This window comes from Centruroides sculpturatus, unplaced genomic scaffold (genome assembly GCF_000671375.1).
Source record: "Centruroides sculpturatus isolate CEXI.00-Female unplaced genomic scaffold, Cexi_2.0 scaffold361, whole genome shotgun sequence".
Lineage (NCBI taxonomy): Eukaryota > Metazoa > Arthropoda > Arachnida > Scorpiones > Buthidae > Centruroides > Centruroides sculpturatus.
The window spans coordinates 130,994-155,126 of NW_019385072.1; the positions used below are offsets into that span (position 1 = coordinate 130,994).

Here is a 24,133-nt window from a genome sequence, read left to right on the forward strand (position 1 = left end):
ATAGAATATTTATTTATTTTTTTAAAAAAATAATACATTTTATAGAGAATATTGTCTTTAAAACAAGTAAAAATTAGACAAGCATTGCCAATTTTATGAGGTCAATACTAAAGGATTTAGTTACGACACCAATGTCTTAACTAAATGAAACCCAAAATGTAAAGTAAATGTCTCTCTGATAAAGACAATCTAAATCAATTATCTAAAAAAGATTCTATGTACACAATTAAGTTTAAAAAAAAAAAATCAAACAGCTGCCAAATTTGCTGTAACTGGATTCTTATAATCAAAAAAACCATTCGATTATAAGAATCCAGTTACAGCAAATTTGGCCTGAAGAAGAGCCCAGGAGGGGCATCGAAAGCGTCTGCCAACCTGTATTTGAATTTTTCACGCCAGATATTGGTTACAGAGTGTACATTTTTTGTCTTATATGACCCAGTGTGGGGGAAATTTTTGTTTTATCATATTACTACATTTTTCAGCATTTCAAATTGCAAGAATTCTTAGCTATATAATATTTTTAAGAAAATTAAACAGAAGAAACATCATCTGCTTCACATATACATATTAATGAAAGCTGTTAATTCTAATTATTAATCTTAGTACAAGAAGGTAGGCTAACTACTACTTTTAGGCCAAATTAGGTTCTTTAACAGACTTAAAACAAAGCCAAAGAATAATCAAGTAATTTAAATTTCTAATTCAAAAAAAAAAAAAATTTTTTCAGTAATGAGTTACATGACTTTCCCAGAAACAGTTAAAACTGTGCACGATGCTATCTGTTATCAGATTTTATTAAAAAAACTTTTATATTATTATTATAAAATAGCAAAAAGCTTAATTTTGAGGGTAGATATAATTTTTTTTAAAAAGTTGTAAATGCTGATAAGGAATAAAATCAATAAGTCCAACCCCACTCGATATATGAGACCCTTCTATCACCCCAGGGGATGGGAAGATACAGGGGGTCGTATCATATCTTGAATGATCTTTAACCATCAAAATTTAATAGCTTCAATCCCTATACAGAAATAAAACAAACACCTTTCTCTATTGCAGCACACTTGTAATGCGTTGAAAAACGTTTTTGATCGTTTTAATCAATCATCATCAGTTCAAAATTCGAACTCTACAGCGAACAAAGTATTCGAAAAATACAAAAAAATTCTTTTCCATCGCTTCTTTACAACTTAACGCTAAAGCGCATGCGCGTACTTATAAAACGTATGGTTTAAACCTAAGTAATTAAAAATAACAACATTATATATCAATTAATACTATAAAAATGCCACATATGGGGTTGCGATACTTAATCTATGTTATCATAAAAGGACTTCCAGGCTGTTGATAAACTTTTGGCGTCTCTGTAGTTGATGCACTGCGCGGTCGTATGTGCCTTGTGTATTTCAACTTTTTCCAGATGTTTCACCGCTTGTATCGATCTTGTAGGTTTAATAATTGCTGCCTGATCCCAGTATACTTCAATTCCTTGTTGCTTTGCAAACGCTGCGAGGACCGTGCTATCAAGGCTCCTATTTACTGAGTATTTGTGCTCATCAATCCTTTTCTTTAGGTTCCGCATAGTTGCTCCTGTATATACTAGGTCGGAGTTAAATCTATGGTCCTTCATAGGTATTGAGTACACTCCTGTCATGCTATTACGTTCATATCTTTTCTTATCATTTCTTAGGAGCTTATATACTGTAGGATTACGTCTATAAATTATTTTTACATTTCTATTTCTGGCAACTTTCTTAATAATTCTATTTAGAGACGGATGGTAATTAATTACAATTCTATCCCTTAGTTCAGTTGCTCTTTGTTGCCGGTTCCGTTTATGCATCCTTGTTATCAGTGCATCGATTGCCTTTCTTCCGTATCCCTGTTGCTCAGCTATGCTCCGTATATCCAATTCCTTATAAGTGTCATATATGCTGGTACAATGTGTGTAAGCCCTTGTAATCCATGAACGAAATGCTGCCAATTTGATATGTTCTGGATCTGAGGAATTCTTAGGTATGATGAATGGTTGATAAACTGGCTTATGGTATATATTCGTTTTAATCTCACCTTCTTTGCATGTAATTGTTAAATCTAAGAAATTAACAATATTTTCACTTTCCTGGTCTAATTCTAATGTTAGACCATACGGGTTACTGTTAATTAAGCTTATAAAATGTTGTGTATTTCTATTATTTTTCCACAAAACGAAGATATCATCTACATACCTCGCATATATTATTATATCATTCTGGAAAGAGAGTAAGCTATCACTTTCTAGCTTTCTTAGCACTAACTCACAAAGAACGGCTGACATTGGGCTACCCATTGGTACACCCCGTCCTTGCAGATATGTTTTTCCTTCAAATTTGAAGAACGATGTATGGCAAATCAAATCAGATAATTCCAAAATGTGCTTATGGTATTTAATAGCATTTTTGATGTTAGTGAATAAAAAATCTCTCAAGGCACAAAAGCAAGGAGGTAATTTAATCGAAGGATATAAGGCCTTGTAATCTAAGACAGTCATTAACTCCTCATCCTTAAGTGTAATATTTTCTCGTTTCTGCACCAATTGTAGCGAGTTTTTTATTGAATAGGGTGACTCCTTGATTTTTTCCCGTATAAATTTAACCAGTCGTTTTTCTATACTGAAAGTGGGTGCATTGCACTTTTCTACCACTGGGCATAACTGTGATCCTGGTTTGTGTGTTTTCCCAAATGCAAAGATTCTTGGAGCCCTTGGTGCTCGAATGATCCCTCTTTCCATATTCAAATGATTCGCTAACGGAGTTAACATGAATTTCCTAACTCTTTGCTGTAATGTTTCTAAATAGTTATCAGGAGCAATAAGACATTCTGTGTTGTTGATGTGTTCATTTATTTTCTGGTTATACGTTTCCCGTTTGAGGAGCACTATACCCTTGGATTTATCTGCCTTTATGAGCACAATATCATTCATTTGTAGCCAATCTTTTGCTTCTTTTATGCTTTTGTTGAACCGCCTTTCTTCTTTGTTACCTTGCTTCTCACTTTCTGCCCAGAACCTTGTCTTCCATCTGATGTAATCTTGTTTAGTGATATTCATCCCCTTTATGAGCAACTCAATATTAGGAATAATGTTCTCAGGAATCAATGGTGTAGTAGGAGCAAAAAATGGGCCGTATTCTAAAGAATCAGTTAAGCATTGTGGCGGTGAGATGTTGTCCCAAGCGGTTATCACCAAGGTTTTTCTTCTCTGTGGTCTAACATTTTGGCATTTGAATAGCCATTTAATCTTTTTTATATATTTACGCCTTAAATTCCTTTCTACCAAATCAGATAACGTAAGCACTCTGGTATTGACTGCCTTTAACATTGTCCAGTCCTCATTATAAATCTCATCTTCTAATTTGATAAGAGTGTTTACCAACGAATAATATTTCCGTCTTGTACTTCTGATGGCTTTACTGAGGCAAAGAACCTTTAACCTGGGCAATAAGCTGTCACAACCTATCGGGAGTCTGATACAATGAATCGACATCGGGAAAACCCCATTCAGACGGCATTGATTAAGGAACTCGAACTTTGTTCTTGCTTTGCATAGTTTGAGAACTACTTTCCTGTATACTTTTGCTGGCGTCGCCATAATTATATAAATAAATAACTAAATGCTTACTGGAATTATTAAATAAAAATAAAACAAACACCTTTCTCTATTCCAGCACACTTTTAATGCGTTGAAAAACGTTTTCGATCATTTTAATCGATCATCATCAGTTCAAAATTCGAACTCTACAGCGAACAAAGTATTCGAAAAATACAAAAAAATAGAGAAAGGTGTTTGTTTTATTTTTATTTAATAATTCCAGTAAGCATTTAGTTATCCCTATACAGAAACCTCCCTGCAAAATTTCAGAAATTTTTGACTAAAGTTGCAGGAGTTATAACATTAAGTTCTGAAGTGGGTCAACAAAATCATGCCCTCCAAACATATACACATGAAAAAACCCTCAATTTTTTTTCATTTCTTAATATTTCAAGGTCCTGAATCCACAAATGTAAAGAACTTGGGAGTCATATTTGACCAATCACCATACTTTTCCTCTGTTATATATAACAGCTGGAAAGTAAAGCAGATCTTTTTTAAATTTCAATGAAAATTATTATAAACAATTAGACTAAATTCAGAATATACTTATTTAATGAACACCACTAGAATTCAATTTAATAAAACTAACATTTTTGACTATATTTCAACCACATGTCTTTAGTATGAATGAACAGAACATGATGTAGCTGATGTATCATGATGATCTATCTGAAGATGACCATTAAAATGTGGTAGAAAGGTTAGCTTTGTTAAATTAAATTCTGCTGCAATCTTATGATTATTGTGTTCATTAACTTGGGTTTCGATAATTCATAAAGTAACTGCTTCAGTAGTAAAACACTCAATTATCTATGCACAACCATATGCAAAAATGGTTTAAGGAACATCAACCTGAAGAAGGTCATTAAATATAACCAAAAATTATTTTCAGTTTAATAAACCATTTTTGCTGCTGTACAAGGTTATGTATAGATGATCGTTGACTTCCAGTTTTGATTTATTTGAATTACTTATTTAATTAGAAGATTTAATAAGTAGAAAATAGTACTACTATAAATTTTCCAAAAAAATTCTACATTAACAACATTTTAAAATGTTTAATTACTATTAAATGCTAAGTAATAAAACATTTAACTTTTTGTAATCCTAAGTTACAAGTTATACGAAGCCCTAAGTCAGGGATAGCCAAACCCTGTCATGATAGAATCCATACACTGAATATTAGAAATATGTAAGAGGTGCATCCTTTCCTCTATTAGAACAGTTATATATACTGTATATAATATAGTTAAAATACTATAGTGTACAGAAGCCACAAGTAAGTGTCTAGAAGAATCACACATGGCTTGTAAACTGCAGTTTGGCTGCCATGGCCTTAGGCTGTAGTCTTGGTACTGTGAAGCAGGGGCCAATACAGGTGTTGGCAAGATGGGCAGCTGCCCAGGGAGGCAGACTGCTAGGACGGCAAAATTGTCCAAAGAAAACAAAAATGACGACAAAACATTCTTAATTTCAGATACAGTAAGACCCTGCTTAACGCTGATTCGATAACACCGTCTGCTTGAAACCTAAAAAAAAGCTCAAAATTTTAAATTATCACAGCATTTTATTGATTTGTATATAATACAATTATTTATGAATACAAACCAATCAGCAAAAGGTATACTTTCTTTAAATCTATGTTTGTTTGGTGCAATTTTGGAAAAAATATAACATCATGGATTCCATAGGCAATATTGGCTTCGCTTGGCAAGAATTAACTGATAAATGCACGAATGAAGTTTGGAAGAATTATGGCTGAAGGTATCCAAGAATTTTCAATGAGAAGAGCCTATCGTTGTGTCATTAGATTGATGAAACTCAACCTAATCGATACAGCAGGACTAGGAGATGTAGACAAACAGGATATTGAGAAGTTACCTAGGTTTCTGGTGAGAGTCTTTATCAATGACGACTTTCAAGAACTGGCAGAACAAGGAATCCATGTTGAACTGGAAAATAGTGATTCTGAAAATGAAGAACCCAAAAAATTTCTCTACAGATTTCCTTAGTAAAAGTTCGGTAAGATAACCAAAATCATTGATCAAATTGTAGCAAATGATCCAGATTTTGAAAGGAGCGCAAAAGCAAAACAAGGTGTTTTGGATGCAATTTTCTGTTACCAACATTCGCTTAAGGAAAGAAAAAAGTGACAAATGAAACTTCACGACTTTATTGCAAAAAAACAAGAATTTCAGAAACGTTATGACCTTCGTCATAAAAAATGAACTATTAATATCAATATAGAAAAAATGAACTACAGTAGACCCCCTATAAAACAGGTTCATATAATTCAGATTTGTATATAACGGTGAAAAAATTGCGACCATATTCATATAAACATGCTAAAAGAGACTCCTATATAACAGTAAAACGTCATCGCCAACTTGTGTTGCGACAGGATTGGTTGAATCTAGACCAATAGCGGATATTGCACAAACCGTTGAGTTTAAACAAGCAGCGGATCTACTAAAAACCATTTATTATTTAACGTCCATAAAAATTATATTTATATTAATGATGTCTCCAAAGTTCAACAAATTTTTCGCAAAAAAAATAATTTATCTGGAAGCACGCGAGTGCCATTCGATGACAAGCTCCTCGACGAAAACAAGCTTAAGCAATGGTGTCGTTGAACGGTGCACACTCGGTAAGTAATCCTACAATTTTTTGTTTATAGCATAGTTTATATGGATTATTCCCAAAAAATTATGTGTGTTTTGGAAATGTTGAGTCAAATTAGTCTAGAATCAATTAATTTTATGAAAGAAAACCTTTCAAACAGCCGTAGTCCATAAACTGCATATGTGCCAGGCTGTGATTGACTCATGTATTTAAGGACTCGTAGAACATCAATTTCATAAAGAACGGAATGTATCTACTGTGTTATAGGGTGGTCGACTGTAATTAATATATTATTATACATTTCTGTGTGCATATGTTTATGTTATTTAACATATATTATTATACAAAATAATATAAAAATAATTTAAAATTAAAGTAAAATTTTTAAATTTTTGGTTGCATGTTTCCCTATCTCTATTTACTCTATGTTAACATGACCTCGTTTAACACTGTTTAGTTTAACGCTTTGTCATCTAGGAATGCATCCTCCGTGTTAAGTGGGATCTTACTGTAATCGATTATTTTACTTTTTGAACATAACTAAGTAATTAAATGTGAGAGATTCAAGCCCTCACTTATTATTTTATAAAACAACATTAATATTCTATCTTCTTTGACTGAAAAGAGGTGCAAAAGATGAAACAATAACCATGTTTGCAAGCCAAATATGGAAGAGGAAATCTAAAATTTCAACCTCTCCAAAAAACATAAATTGAACCAGGTGTTTTATATATTATACTATGTCTATATCTAGAATGGATGGCAAATAACTATCTTGCCCAGGGCAGTGTAATTGCTAGGTCAACTCCAGCTGAGAAGCCCTGTTTAGCTTTGTTTTAATTCTAGCCCTATACTGATTCTTTTCTTTGCAGATCATCTGCAAGCATAAAAATGAAGAAACATTATTTACTAAATTAATAAGTATCTAAATGCCAATTTTTTGGGCTATAATTTGACAAAAATTTAAGTATTAAACTAAGTAATTTGATATAAAAGCAAGTGTTACACAGCCATCTTGTGTTAATATTAAAAATACAATATTCTTAATCATCACATAGTAAACCAAGATCCAATTATTAATAATTATATCTTAATAATTAAATGATAATGTCAGATTCATTATTAAGCTATAACTCAGTTAATTAAATATAGATATTATGCAATTTGGATTAAAGATGGGTGATTAAGTTACCATCTTATAGTAAATTAATATCTAAATTAATTACTAATACAAAATGGCAGTCTAACCACCTATCTTCAAAAACAAAATTACTTAGTTTAACAATCTACACAAATTATATCTCAAAAAATCTGGCAATTAGATAATTAATTACTGAAAATCTGGGCTAAATTGTTATATATTTAATAAATAAACATATGTATTTATTATTATTATGTTAATTGTTTTCCCTATACCAGGGATGCACAACCTTTTCTGAAGAAGGGCCAAATTAGGATTAAGTTTACTGACTGGGGGCCGGACCTCCAAGTGATTAATGCGATGTCTGATGTAATTTGCGAGATTCTTTGTTGTATCGTCATGTGATTAAGACTGATTGTTTGAAAACACTGTCTTCTCAGGACACATCTCACTTGCGATGATAAGTCATTTTCTTATCATATCGCCATCTGTGAAAGGTTTCCCATTCTTGGCTATTAAAGCAGATATTTCTAGGCTGGCTTCAACAGCCGCATCCAGTTCTCCAGATTGTTTCTTGAACACATTTTGTTGGCTGATTAGTGATCGTCGTAACGATTCGATTTTCCGTTTGCGTTCCGTACCTTGCAGAAGGAAATCCTTGTGTTGGCTTTCATGATGTCGCTTCAGGTTGAATTCTTTTGGCACTGCTATTGTTCCATTGCACAAAAGGCAAATAATGCTGTTGTTCTGTTGCACAAAACAGTACTTGTTAGTCCACACTTCCACTTCTTGAAACTGATGATTCTCGCGATTGACCTTGCGTTTAATGCCCGGCGCCATACTGTTCACTCTGCAAAACAATGTCTCATTGTGCCGAAAATTCTGAGGCCCGCAACAAATCATGTTTGAGATAAGGCAAGCTAGACTACCACGTGCTTTGTTCTGTATCCACTCTGACCAAAGACTAAAGAGGCGGGGACAGAAGACTATTACGCACACGTGGCCAGGCAGGTCTTAATTCGTTCGACCCCTGTCCGGGCGTCTCCACCATTTCTCAGAATTTGTGAGTCAGATCGTCAACATGCCAGGTGCAGGACACTAATCCATCATAAATGTGGTTACCATTCTTACCTAAATTATATTTATGGCCCGTCAGTTTTACCCCCGTGTTCAGAAATGAATCAAAAGTGATTAACACAGTGCAGTGGAAAATCTGAATATTTTAAATATAATTATTAAAATTGCGATATCTCGTTTCAAATTGGCGCTAGAATCAATTTTTTTTTTTTTCTGTCCTAAATATATCACAGTTTACGACTGTTAAATTTCAAATAAAATAAAAATTAAAAATAATAATTTAATTTTAAATTTACGAAAAAAAGAATGTAAAAATAAAAGTAAATAAAAAGTTCCAATTAATTTACTACTTAAATAACCTAAATATATCTGTTTTCTTTCAAACAAAAAAAACCGCAGCTTTCTAGCTACACGGAATCATTTTACAACCCTCTTTGTTGACAAGTTTATGGCTTGACGCGGTTTGTAATAATTATTAAATCCAAAATATTTTAATGCAAATGGCTTCCTTTTAGTCGTAATGACTCTATTCCAACTACAGTATTAATTTTCTTGGTCCAACTTAATAATAATAAATTTGATGTGAAAAATTTTTTTTCTATTCTTTGTCTATGGAGAGATATTGTTGTAAATTATTGGTTTTATAGCTTTTTGTACATTCCTTTTTGAACTCTGGTTAGTTTTTTTCTAGTTTGAATGACATTAGGTTGACGAATAAGCGTCTTTTCAGAAAAGATTGATTCAAATTCGACTATACCAATCAGAATCTAGAATGTAAACAAATGCTAAAAAATCGTTATTTTCATGGTTTTTCAGCGCTATTTTCACTTATTTTTGTTATTTGACGCTATTTAGACGAATAGGCAAGTTTTCCGAAGCATAAAATTGAAGATTTCCCGCCAAAATAGAAACTTCCCGATAACATCGGAAATGACGTTCTAACATCATTTTAAAATATTCGATATCTAAAGCAGAAAGTGTTAGCTAAAAATAGACTTATTTATAGAACAATCCCCCATTTCTCACCTCAGGGAAAGTCATAAAACAGTTGGGTGCTAATGACTTTGTGAAAGGGAAAAAGTTCTACACTTAGAAACTTCGAAAGAAGGGATTTGGCCTGTACCGTCCGCGGGCTGCATAAACATTGATAGGGGGCCGTATGTGGCCCGCGGGCCGCAGGTTGTGCACCCCTGCCTATACCATATCATAACATTTCAAAAACTTCACGGTCAAAGTTTTCTTTACACAATTCCTTCAATAATGTTAAGTAACCTTGAATTCTTTTTTTATATATAAAAGAATAATTAATCAAATTTATAATGGACACTGTAACAATAAAATTGTCTTAGGTTAAACTGAGCTATTATTATCCTAATTTTTAATTGGAAATTTATTTTCAATAATGATCTTAAAATAATTTACAGAAAATTATAAAATCATTCTGAATAACAACATTTTCCTAATTAGAAAAAAATTAATACTCTTGATGTAGATAATTAAGGAAAAATGATAATTTTAAGGATGAGAGCATTCAATATTCATTCAAAAATAATTATAGCTATGACAATCTCGATTTTTATATATTTAATTACATTTTTCCTAATACGAAAACAAATGGAATGTGCATATACAGAAGTCATATGCAATTTATCAGTGTTTTCTCACCAATAAGCTGGACTAGTTATTCTCAAAGTGGGTGCAATTGCTCCCTCGAGGTTGGTAGAAGACTCAAGGAGTTGCTAGAGAGGGGACAAAAATTCATTTTAAAACAAAAAACAAAATAAATGTACACACTAAAAGAGTGCAGTAGTCTGAAAAGTTTGGGCAACACTGAGTTAGACAAAAATCTAATTAATGGTTAAGTTTTTTTAATAAATTCTTGATTAAACCAATCTTTTGTACATTCAAATTTACCATAAATTTTTTGTTACCTGATGGTCTGGCAAGTGTTTTAATGTGGAAAGAATTACAAGACGACATGTAAAATCTTCACAACCACAGATTTGATCAATGAATGGTTGTAGATTTCATTGCATGTAATGCATATTCATCCAAATTGTCCAAGAATGCCAGGAAATGTGTGAAGGATTCTGTATATGGGAACGATTGCTACAATTTTATATCTCAACATGTTTGAGAAAAAAATTTCCAATAAAGACAAATGGGAAATGTTCTTTTTGTACTATTGATGAAAAGTTCTTAAAATTTTCTGAATTTTCAAATTAAAGAGAAAATAAATATAAAGCAACCACTGCTGTATGCTATCGGGCTATATAATGGCTATAATATTAATAAATTATCAAACAATTTGACACTAGAGGGAGGCGTTAGTGCCATCTTTTAATAAATTTAATAATTACAATTTTAATTAAATAATTCAGATTAAACTGAAAGAAAAGAATCAGCCCAGAGTGGGACTTGAATCCACAACTTCCGCTTACCATGTGGATACATTGCCAATTACACTACCTGGACCTCCAGTCCAATATCATCTTCCAGTGTATATAACATTACACTATAACCATCGTCAGTTGTTATGGTGTCAGCTGGTGATGCATCAATTGTATCAGGTTTTAGTAGACTCGTTTATTTATATATGCCTTGCCAGGGTGTACAATGGCTGATTGAGTGCTTTATTAGGGCGTTTACAGGATGATGATGCTTGATGTATCCCTGGCAGCACCATAATAACTGATGATGGTTATAGCATAATGTTTTATATACTGAAAGACGAGATTGGACTGGAGATCTGGGTAGTGTAATTAGCGATGCATCTGCACAGTAAGCAGGAGTTGCAGGTTTGAGTCCTGCACCAGGCCAATTCGTTTCTTCCAGTTTAATCTAAATTATTTAATTAAAATTGTAATTATTAAATTTATTAAGAGATGGCACCTAATGTCTCCCTCTAGTGTCAAATTGTTTTGATAATTTAATAATTATATAAATTATAGCTATTATATAGCCCAATAGCATATGGCAGTGGTTGGCATACTGCATACAGTATTAAATTGTATTGGGTTTTAGAAGAGTTGTTTGAAAACAAATATATATTAATTAATTAATTAATGTTAAAATTAGAAAATTTACAAAAAGTTCTCAATTGGATAATACAGTGGTGCCTCATATAATGTACTTAATCCGTTTCAGGTGCACATCCGTTAAGTGAAAAGTCCGTTATACGAAACATATTTTCCAATTTCCCATGTTAAAACACATAATTTGTTCTGAAGCATAAAATAACTGTACTGTACCATAAAAAAAAAATGAAAATGGAGCAGTCACCAATTATGCCGGGTAGTCAGATGTTGTGAGGAGGAGGTGGAGGAACACTTTATTTACACATTCATACAGATACACACTTTTTACACATTGCAGCAGGTCCCTTTTTATTGTTTTTTAATCGGAGTCAGATTCAGGAGAGGCTACCAGGACTTGCAGAGTCAACTCCTCTTGTTCCATCCTTTGTTTTTTGGCAGCTTGCTTCTTGAAAAGCATGTCCAAAGCATGTCCATGGTCTGTTTCTCTCTCTTCTTCAACACCTGTCGGAAATGACGGGCAAGGGTGTCACTGCAGAGATCATCGATCCTGTTGGCCTCAGCTCTGTTTGAATAATGAGTGTTGGTAAACTCATGAACCTCTCCCCATTTGATAAGGAAGTTTTTGTCAACTTTCACTCCTTCTGATGATTTCTTGCTTTGTTTGAATTGAAATCATCTTTCTGTTTTTTTAGAAGCCATGATTTGCACAACACTTGAATAAATGTAAATACCCTGCACTAAGGTGATGTACATAATAAACAAGGGAGCAAGCTGAATCCCAATGGGAGCTCTGTACTTCAGATATACTAATAATATATTCTAATAATACTAATGTATTATAAAAATAGCAGATTGTCATTGGCAACGGCAAAAGAGTGGAAACATCATTCGCACTTGTTCGCAGAAAGTCCATTGTTCACCTCACGTAACTGCCAAATGGAAAGTCCATTGTTCACAGCCAGTCCGTTGCTCGAGTCATGTAACGACCAAACAGAAAGTCCATTGTTTGCAGCGTCCGTTATTCAAGGCACCACTGTACTTTAAAAGTGTCTTCACACTTTGTTCCTTTTACATACCATAGGGATATAACAGGCCCACGACAGGGTTGACCTTTATTTAAAGCAGTGATTCTAAAACTTTTTTGAGCCATTGCCCCCTTAGTTCCGTAAACTTATACTCAATGCCCCAACTGTACCCAATACCCCCTAATCCATTTACTCTTGAGTGAGAAAGGCTTGGAAATATTCTTAGAAAAACTTTTCTATGATACACACTTACCATATATTGTTTGCCACATCTGGAACCATTAAACACAATGTTTCTTCTTACCATTTAATAGAGGAAAGAAAGGTTGTCAGTGACCCCAACCCTCGCTTAGGGTTACTGTTTCCCTGCAGTACTCTAGCACCCCCTGCCATCTACTTACTTCTTTTCATCCCCTTAGATTTACTCACCACCCATTATGTCATGCCTCCCAAAGGAATGGGCTATCTTTACTCATGAACAAAAGCATCTGGAGAATCTTTCAAAGGTATGTAATGCAGGAAGATTTATTAGAGCTAACTAAAATATTGTTTAAGCATTACATATGCTTTAACATCTGTTTATGGCTTATTGTAATCACTTTGAGACTGACCTAAACTGAAGATAACTGACCAATCACATAAGTATGGTAACTAAGCAAAACCATAATTAGTAGACACTTCTGGTTTTATTGACTGGCATTAATTAAAAGGGTTTGTTAAAACAATTAAAAGCTGTATAAATTGAAAATTTATTACTAAATTAATGTGTAATTCATCCAGTATTGTTACATGTTATACCCTAGCAGTTAAAGACCATGTGTAGAGTAAGAAATAGCCAAGAAATTATTTAAATATACTACTATACTGCATTCAATAGGTAAAACCATAAATAAGTGTTTTTCAACCTTCTTGAATCCTCGACCCCTTTACAAGTTAAAAAATTCTGCCGACCCCCAGGGCCATATTAAAACTATATCAGTGATTTTAAAAACTACGTATTTAATTTTCTTTCTGTTAAGACCTAAATATCGATCGAAAAACCAATTGTACTGTAAAATAAACAGGCACAGCCTTCTCACTGAAATTGTACTTTTTTTTATTGTAGTGTAGGACCTACAAACACTTGTCTTTTTCTTTTACCCGCGACCCCCCGTGTAAGGCTTTGAGACCCCCCTGGGGGTCGCAACCCACAGGTTGAAAAACACTGCCATAAATCAACCATGTTTTAGACATTAAACATTGATTATTTAGTCAACATTTAATATCAAAAGCATGGTTACGAATGATAACAATAATGACAACAAACGCACTTTATCAACCATATATTCAGGATGATAACATAAAAGATTAAAAGATTGCTTACTTACCTGATGATGATTATAACCAAATTCCAATTATAATAAGAAAAGTTTTCATAATGCATTTTAACTTGTGTGTTACGAACCTACTAATTTTGATAACATTAAACAACTGATAACAGTAGAGTCTCGTACAATGCGCAAATAAAGCAAGCAACACCCTCAAATTTTGTCAGAGGTATACATTTTTTTTTTTTTCAACTTATAGGCCACGGTTTAAACTTTCATAAATCGTGTGATAATGCAGGTTTCGATAATGCGATTTCCTATAATGTGTAACAAATTCCCTGTGTTGTACGGGACTCTACTATATCATTATTACAGTAAGCAAAACCTACTGTATTTGTATTATCAATTCAAAATATTTCTAATATTAATCTATATTGTTTTGACATTGATTAAATTAAATAACCTGATAATACTAAGATAAGTAACATCATTTCAATAATCAATACAAATAAAACAAATAATAAACAACCAAGAATGGGATTATTATTTTTCTGATTACACACACGAGTATGCATACACATGCATTCACTACATACATTTTTTTTGTTAAGATAATTATATAACTCATTGTTTCCAAAACTTTTCAGACTACCACCCCCTTTTGGTGTATATTCTTATAATTTTTGTTTCAAAATAAATTTTTGTCTTCCTTGCCTTCCAGCACTCCCTTGAATCTTCTACCACCTTCAAATTAGCAGTAGTGCTCTCTTTGGAAATCACTGACCTAAATTTGATATTTTTTTATTTGATATAATTTAAGTCATCAATAGTATCAAATACATTAAAATGGTTATTTCAAAAAATTACTGTAAAAATAAATGTTTTAATTAAATCATATTCTCATCTCTATTGCATCTATGAAATAAGATTAAAAATAGGATTACTTAACACATTAAATGACAACAAAAAGCAAACATGGTCAAATAATTGTTTCCTTTCATCACATTAGTCATAGTGCAATGATGTTTATTCTAAAATCACCATTGCACAATGACTAATAATGATAAAAAAATTCATAACTGTTTGGATAAATATAATTAAGTACCTGAGGAAACAATGCAGATAAAAATAAACCAAATTTAATATAACAACAAACACATTATTATAATCTAACAAGCAACGAGATTTATCTCATAAGAATCCAAACAAGATAAATGTAATCATTCATTAAATATTAGATAAAACTCTTGAATTATTTTATACTTACTGGAAATAGCATTAATCCTTTTTATGACAACACAGCTAGCATTTTTTTATCATCTTAGATTACGTATAAACATGTGTTTATGTCAAACAAATTTTCATACATCATCGTTAACAAAGAGGATATTTACACCAAAGTATATTTTATTAATGAGACAGGAATACTTGTTACTCAGGAAAAATAACTCAAGTTATTTAGAGAGTGACAAAAATAATACTAATGATGATGAATGCTGAAATATTTGAGTCTGAATATTTAATATTTTTAGAGATATTCCATATCATCATCAGATCACAACAGTTCAAGCAAAGAACCATTTTTAATCAACTGATTGTTTTAATGTGATTATATATACCCAATAGTGACTGTATTGGAGAAGGCAGATGTATATCTAACTTCTTAAATAAATAAACTTTACTTGAATTTCCTTATTAACATAATATCTGAATGTCTCAAAATTTGTAATATGTATTATTCAGCTTTATTATTTCTACATTACGTGGAGTCACTGATGCCTGCTCTGTAAGTAGGGATCTGATTTTGCTATGCTTTAAGGTTAGATGACTTTCTCATGCTGTCAACCTTCATTTTTTATCTGAACTGGAACCAGCCAGATTCATAGAGCTTGGGTGGAATTTGCAGTAACATTGAATATTCCATGTAACTTCCAAGCAGAATTTTATCCAAGCTAGCCATTGCCTTTGTAATATATAAATGCTTATAATATAAGCTTAGATATTTTTGTTTTATTTAAATATTTTAAAATTTAAGTATTTATTTCTAAAAAAGAAAAAAATAAATAAGAATCTAGACATTTTAATATAAACAAAAATCAAAGTTACAAATGATAAATATGAAAGACATTTACAGTAATATGGGGCATTTGTTAGAATTTTCAAAATCTTTAATATTTAAAAATAATTATATATGTTACCGGCCAAACCAGATTTCAGACCAAACTAGTTTATCCTATGCATGTCAGGATATACTAGTTTAGCCTAGGATAATCCAGTTTGGCCTAAATACTTTAGGCTTAACTAGTTTGACCTAGGCCGAACTGATTTATGTACTACAAATAGGTGTCAGTGTAAAAAAAAAATTTATTTTGTGTAATTCGAAATGCCACCACAGTACACCTGGTGGTTAAAGTGTACCTAGGTAACCCCAATGGCGGTGCTTCGGTTAGGTTGGTTTGGTTAGGTTAACTACATTTTTAGTAGACGTTTCCTTTTTTTTCTTTTGTTCAAGAACTACCGTGAATCAATAAATAGTGACGTTAGCAATGGGCGGTCTGCCGGTCCCCTTTGGGAGGAGGCTGCCAAGAGCACGAAAAGTCCGAAGTGCCGCCATTGTGGTTATCTAGGTACACGGTAACCCACCCTGTAAAAATAAAAGATTAAACATTTTATATGTTATACTAAGAAACACAAACAAGTTCATTTTTAATTTTAGTTTGACTTTAAAAGTTTTTTTTTATTTCATTTCAATTTTTGAAAATATTTTTGAAAGTTAATTACCTTTAAAAGTGCATGGATTAATAAAAAAATTACAAACTGATAAGTACTGATTAGCTTATTTTTATTTCATAGTTTTGTACAAGTGTTGTGTCACTTCTAATCAATACCATTTTTTTATAATTAAATAGACTATGTTTGAATAAATATTGTTCATCTAATTGATTGCCTTTTAACTTTATTTTAACCATTAATATATTTAAATCAGGCCTGGTCAACCTGCAGCCTGTCACATTAAATTGTGTGGCACGCTAAGCGATATTATATATCTATTAAAGCTTTCGTTTTCCATTTTGTGTATACCAAAACAATTAAATAAATGCAAATTTGCATGTGTCATTGTTATAATGTGCAAGTGTGAGTACGAACTCTTGGTATAACAATGAAATCTTATTCATTTTGTATTTGTTTTACTTTTTTAAAAGCATGTTTGCCTAAATTGTGGCCCATTGTAATGTTACACTTGATCAAAGTGGCCCGCAAAATAATTTGGGTTGACCAGGCCTGACTTAAATAATAATTCTAAATCAGTTTGGCTGGTAACATATATATACATAATAAACTTTAAAAAATTTACTTAATAGTTATGTATCAAAGTTTCTCTTTATTTTAAGTTCTTGGTGATCAATCTAGCATAGTAAACAGGAAAAATATCCATCAATAATTAATGCAAACATTGAGGCATGCTAATTCAGGAATGCAGATTTTTTTAAATTTCTCTGTTGACAATGACACAATATTTTAATACAGATAAAGAATACAGATGGCTTATTTACTTGAATGTAAGATGCACTTTTTTCAGATTTTTGTATCTCTGAAATGGGATGTGTCTTACACTTGACATAATACAATGTAATCAGTGATCTCTATCTTACTTCTCTGTAACTAATTCTATTGTACCATTTTAATGATTTTATTAGATTAAATACTCATAAAAGTAAATATTTAAGAGGTCAATTTAGCTTGATCTTGTTAGCTATTACAGTAAAGCCATAACTACTTGGATAAGAATTACAATAAAGTTGTGCAGTACTTTCTTAAGAAATGTTACATTTTCATTGCTTTGAACAACACTGAGAATGATTGAGTGTGGAAAGATGTAAGCATTGAATCTGGTATTGATTCACATGCCTAACATGGAAAGTGAAAAGATTTCCAATTTTGATACCATGGAAACAATGATATATAACTTACTTTACTATGAAATAAATATCTAACAGGCCAAATGGCCAAGTGGCTAAGGTGGAAGCCTACTGCTCTGGGGAACTGGGATTGAATCTAGAAGGGTCAAAAAAATCCAAATAATTTTTTGAGTGGTCCATTTGGATATGCCAGACTCCATCCCCCACCACTCAGCTAACCCACTGTGGGCCTGGCCAAATCCATAATGCTAGAAAAAATAAACCAGCAAATGAGTTGCTCAACTTTCTGGGAAACATTTAAAATTTTCATGGTGCCATCTGTTGTTATATTTTATTAAAAAACTTGTTATATTTTTAACTATTATAAAATGGCAAAAAGCTTAATTTTGAGGGCAGGGATGAGTTTTATAAAAAATTATAAATACTAACAAGTAAAATCATCATTAAGTCCAACCTTACTGGAGATACACATGACCCCTTTATCTCAACTCCCCATCAATTTTTAACCACCAAAATTTAATAGCATCAATCATCCTACTAAACAAACTTCCTTGCAAAATTTCAGAAATTTCCAACAAAAAGCACAGGAGTTAAACTTCAAATAGGGTGAAAAATCATGCCCCCACATACAAACATCCATATATATATAGAAATTACCCCCGAATCGTTTTTCATTTTTTGACATTTTAAGGTGCCCTAAGTCCAAAAATGTAAAAATCTGAAGTTCATGATTTTGCCAGATTGCCATACTTTTCCTCTGTATAATAGCTGGAAAAATAAAAAGGCCTCTTAGTGCTCATGAAGTGAAAAATAATACTAAACAAATTTATGTCAACAGAATCAGTTGTACTGACAAATTTGTCTCAAGTTGTTTATTTCACATTAAAAAAAAAAAAAAAAAAAAATTTCTGTGGGTGAACATGTAGAAATTAACATGTTAGATAGAATCAACGGCGTCTTGTATTTGAGTAATACGATGTATCGTCAATATGATATATGTTCTGCATTCTTCTGACTCTTTTTAAATCTAGACTAAAATAATGAAGCTTTTTATATTTTGTTCACAAATCTTTTATAATTAATTTTTTTTTCTAATAATAATATTTTTAATTGTTTTTCTTAACTTTTCATTTAAAAGATTGCAAATATTATCTTTGCTTCCAAACTGTTTGTGTAATGAACAATATCATGTTTTAGCATATGTTTTATTACCTTTATTTCTAGTGAATTTGAATTACACTAGATGTTACCTTAACATATATAATGGCTCCATAAACAAACAAATATTTAAATATATTCTCAAAATAAATACCATTAGAAAGATAAAAGCTTTCAGAAACTTTAATTCCATCTTCAGATTCACTAAAGCATTAAAAAAAAAAATTTGTTTTTTTGGAATTACCAGTATTACTATTTAGATATTTGCATCAACATAATTCAATAAATTGATTTTGCAACTTAGGCCTAAAAGTCTTGAAAAACTGGTTAAGTTGCAAAATCAGTTTATTGAATTACATTGATGCAAACATCTAAATATTTAAAAAATTTTCTAGATTATTTGCTATATCATTCTGAATGCACAATTCCTTTGGCCAGCTAATGATGGCTATCGTGTCAAATAACAGAGTAGGCTCTGCATATTTGTTTTGATAGAATGCACTGTTGTTCATATTGTTGAAAATGCCATGTCCAAAAGTTCAAACTGTTCCACTCTCATCTGGTATTGATTACCTTATTCCTATTCAAAGCTATCATTAATTCTGCTGTTATAAGCAGTAGGAACAGTGCATTTTTCTATGGTAAAGATACATAACTTATAATACAAGTATCCAAAGTGACACACAAAAAACATTTAAGAGATGCACAAAAATTTTTTAAATTTGGTAATTTACATAAATGGGATAGTTCATAAATATCTTCAACCAAATTATGGGAGTGGTCTATGAATACAAGGGTGAACAGATTTCTACATTAAGTTTAAAAAATAAAAATGGGTCATCGCAAAATACTACCAGACAAAATCCTACCAAAAATTTCAGCATGAGTTTTTGCACAAGAAAAACTTTCTTCATTAATTTATCATTACCATTTGACATTGTTACTTATTAATGTCATTATTATTGTAACAGCAATGTGTAACAACAAGTTGTGATAAAATGCAATAAACCGAGCCTAGTATACTGTACTTGAAAGTTGCAACACAATCCAATAAGAATAATCTTGACTGAATTTTTTTCTTAAAATTTGATTAATATAATCTGCATTCACTATACTTTCACTTTTGTTTAAATAACATGAACCTATATCCACATTAACAACATGCAAGACATCAGTTAATGTCAAATGTCAATGTAAACAAATTTGCCCTACTTGCATTTGCCATTTTAAATTTACACAGCACCCTTTATAGTTTGTTGGAATTGTCAATTGATATATTTATTTAATCTCATTTTAGCATTTTTATAAGTACAGTAATTCAATATATATAAAATTATTTATCACTTATTTTGTTATAGAGAGACTTTGTATACCTTCAATGTAGGTTTAAAAAGAACAAAATCATATAAATAAATTCATAAAATTATTGAAAATATTCATATAAACTCACAGAAAATTCTGTAAGTTTGTGTGTAGTAATAACAAACAGATTATGCAACAGGTTAATAAATCTATTTTGGAAACAATTTAAACTATATCAGACATTTTTGAAACAGCCTGTCATTATTAAGTCAATATACAAAGCATGCATTCAGCCAAGATAAACTCTTTAAATTTAATGTCACTTAAAATTAGTCATGCTCCCCAACTTAATTTGGTTACAGCATCTTTTAATAACAGAATTCTAGTTAATCTACACCAAATTCTTATATAAAAAATTAGTAGTATTTATTTTAAGAAACTCTTTTTACATTATATTAAAATTTCCTCGGAGAATTCATTTAAAAATTCCAATTTGAAATACATTAACTTAAATTTTATTCAACTTGTCAAACATTTTATTTCATTCGCATTTTCTATGTGAAAATGATCATGAAATCTATATATCGAACAGACAACTGCAAAGTATAATTGATTACGCAGTTGCAACATCCCCTTGATACTGAAGCAATTGGTTTTGTCATTTTAAAACAAAAGTAAATTAGATAAGGTTTGTAACTAAAGTAATTCTAAGGTAATTAAGTAATATTCTCTGAAAAGCGACTGGGCACATGCCTTGGTATCCCTAAATCTGCCCAAAGCAACACCCATATTTTCAAATCCTAGATATGCCTGTCTATACTAAACAATACAAATGCATTAATAATTATGCATCTGCATAGAGAAGTTGCAGTTTTAGTCTTACTCCAGACAGATATATTCTTCCATAATCTTCAAAATTAATTTTTAATTAGCTCATGATTGACTCTTAACTACCTATGTTTGAGCCAAATTTATGCTATTTAATAATTATTGGGTTGTTGGGAAAGTAATTTCATTTTTTTTCCGTGGAAAAAAACACAAAATTTTTATAATAAATATTTTGTTGATTTATTTATTGACCATTTTGGTCAAATATTTGTTGTCATAGTTTCTGGTAGTAGCATGATTTCACATTCATAAAAGTTTTGATCGTTGCTTACAAAAAACTGATCCAAGTGATTTTTGACATTGTCATTTCAAGTAAATGTCTTACATTTAAAAAAAATTTGTATAGCCTGGGACAAGTAATAATACATGTGTGCTTGATCTGGCAAATATGATTGGTGTGATAGCACATCCCATCTAAGTTATAACAGTTTCTGACGAGTTACCAAACTTGTGTGAAATTTGACATTATCGTGGTAAAACACTACACCTGTTTTGTTGATCAATTCTGGCCACCTTTTCTGTTTGATGATATTACTCAATTTGTTTACTCGATGGCAGTACACTTTCGAATCAATTGTTAACTTGTCTGGTAAAAGCTCCAAAAAAAAATTTCCTTAAAATTCCACCAAAGATAGCATCTCTCCTTAAGAACATGTGGAACCCATATATCAATCTTTGAAACAAAACCAATTTGTTTCAAGTTATCATAAACAGTTCAATTCGACAAATTTAATCTCTCAGTGATTTCATGTGTTGTTATTCGGCAGTTTGCTTCAATCAATACCTTTTATTTTGTTTTCATTGGCTTCAATTGGCCATCCAGAATGTGGTGCATCTTCAATATTGAAATTGCCAGAACAAAATTTTGTAAACCAGTTTTGGCACTGTCATTCTGTCAATACATCATCACACACATCACACAATTTTTTTTCTCACTTAAACAGTATTCTTACCTTTTTGGTAATAAAAGAGCAAAATATGCTGCTTTCGATCTTCCATATTTGATGGGACACAAAAAATAAACAATTGCACAAAATGAAACAAAATTTTTTACAAATAAGCTTTAAAATGCTAGCTGTCAAAATATATAATGATAATATGGTTTAGAATAAAAAAGGTGGGAAAAATACGACTAATCTGTCTAGTGGTAAAAAAATTAAATTACTTTCCGAACAACCTAATAGTTTGATTATAGCCTACATTTAACTATTTAAAAAAAGAAAAAAATTATTTTTCTGTTCTAGTTTCTAAATGTAGTAAAAATTTCTTCATAGTCTTTTTGAAACACCATACAGACATTTAGATTTACTGAAAATCTTGCAATATCAGTCTCTTTCTATCCATACATGCTGCAGCAATACAGATTGATAAATCAAAACATTAGAAATCCTTATAAGAACAATAGTTTAGTTAAAAAAGGACATCACAACACTCACAATCTTCACAACCGACAAACAAGTTCAAGTTTCTTTCAACAAGAGACATATCACACACCAGAAAGACAATGCCCATCTTAAAAGTTTAGAGAAATTGGATATATATAAAACCAACCAAAAAAACACAGTTACAAACTATAAAGACAATGACACCCTACCAGGAGGTCATTTTTTGAAGTCATGAAAAATAATTATTTGTTTGTAAACAACAGCAACGACAACCACCACCACCATGCCACGTCCAATCATTTGAACAGTTCATTGGAATTTCCATTTTAACTTGGCAACACCAAAAGTAGTCAAAAGTGTGTTTTCATCAATAAATTATATTTCTTTTGCTACATTTTTGGTTTTTGCACATGTTGCATTTATAAAAGCATCCAGTTATTCATTCCACTTTACATTAAAAAAAAACTCTGAGAAATAAACATTTGTCTTCCTTTAACAACTCTTTTGTATCTATGAAAGGTAAACAGTGTTATTCAAGATTACTATAATTGAATCAAGATAAGTTTAACCTTGAAACAAGACGTTTTATGTATCAATTCAATAGAATTTATAATGTAGACTGTAATAAATTAATACAGTTTTTTCTTTTTTTTCATTTAATGCATAAGAAATAATTTATATTGATTAATTTTCTCATATTTGCATTAAGTTTTAATAGAAAATACAGAAATTCGTTCAATTAAATTATATTTTTCTTAAAACTAAATTTAATTAAATTAAGATGTGCGAGATTCTATCATTTTAATTCTAATGATTACAATTTAATTTTCTTCGTAAATATAAACAAGCATTAAGCTTATGTAAACATAGGCAATTTACAAATTTAAAGTCTATCATACACAAATTTAAAATTAATTTTAAAATTAATAACATCTAAAGTCTTTTTCTGTTTCAAATTTCGGATTAACTCACTTTTAACTTTCCCGAATGTGCCTACTCCTAACGTTTCGCCTAAAATGTAATGTCCAATTTTAACCAGAGGTTGTCCGCCTTGAGTAGACGATTGCCCCTTCTCCGCCATCTTTGATAAATTTACGAGATGGCTGATGAGACTGGTGGAATGACGTCACAATTTTTCTTTCCCTTCCTTTTTTTGTTTTAAACGTAGAGAACTATTACATTACATATTTAAAATTTTAAAGTAGATTTTTAAATTTTTAATCTTATTACTAAACAGTAATTAGGGTTAAGAAATTATTTTAAAATTTTTAAATTAATTATCTTATATTAATTGGTAACTTTTATAAATAGATATTATAAATTATAAAATTTGATAATTTATTTATGTTTGTTTTATTAAATTCGTTCACGATACTATCTTATAAATTTTGCGCGGTTGGACTGCGGATGATCGGAGCGGTCAAGGTGGCAGCCTACCGCTCTGGGGGACTCGGGTTCGAATCCTTACTGGATCGATAAATTCTCAGAAATTTTTCGGGGATGGTACGTTCGGATATGTCGAGTCCCATCCCTCATCACCCGGCCTCCCCATTGTGGGCCTGGACGAATCCATAATAGGCTTGCTAAAAGAGGCTCTCTTAGTGCCCACAGGGCGGGAAGAGTTATAAAAAAT

General features: G+C 31.3%; 1 protein-coding gene across 1 annotated transcript in view; it reads right to left on the bottom strand.

The window, feature by feature from the left end:
• The window catches only part of LOC111634229 (5'-AMP-activated protein kinase catalytic subunit alpha-2-like), a 48,468-nt gene extending 24,833 nt beyond the window's left edge, over positions 1-23,635 (bottom strand). Inside the window, exon 1 of the mRNA XM_023378954.1 lies at positions 23,473-23,635. Within this exon, the coding sequence (XP_023234722.1) occupies positions 23,473-23,581 (109 nt within the window). The 5' untranslated portion in view covers positions 23,582-23,635. The remainder of the gene's footprint in view (positions 1-23,472) is intronic.
• Between the last annotated feature and the right edge of the window lie 498 nt (positions 23,636-24,133).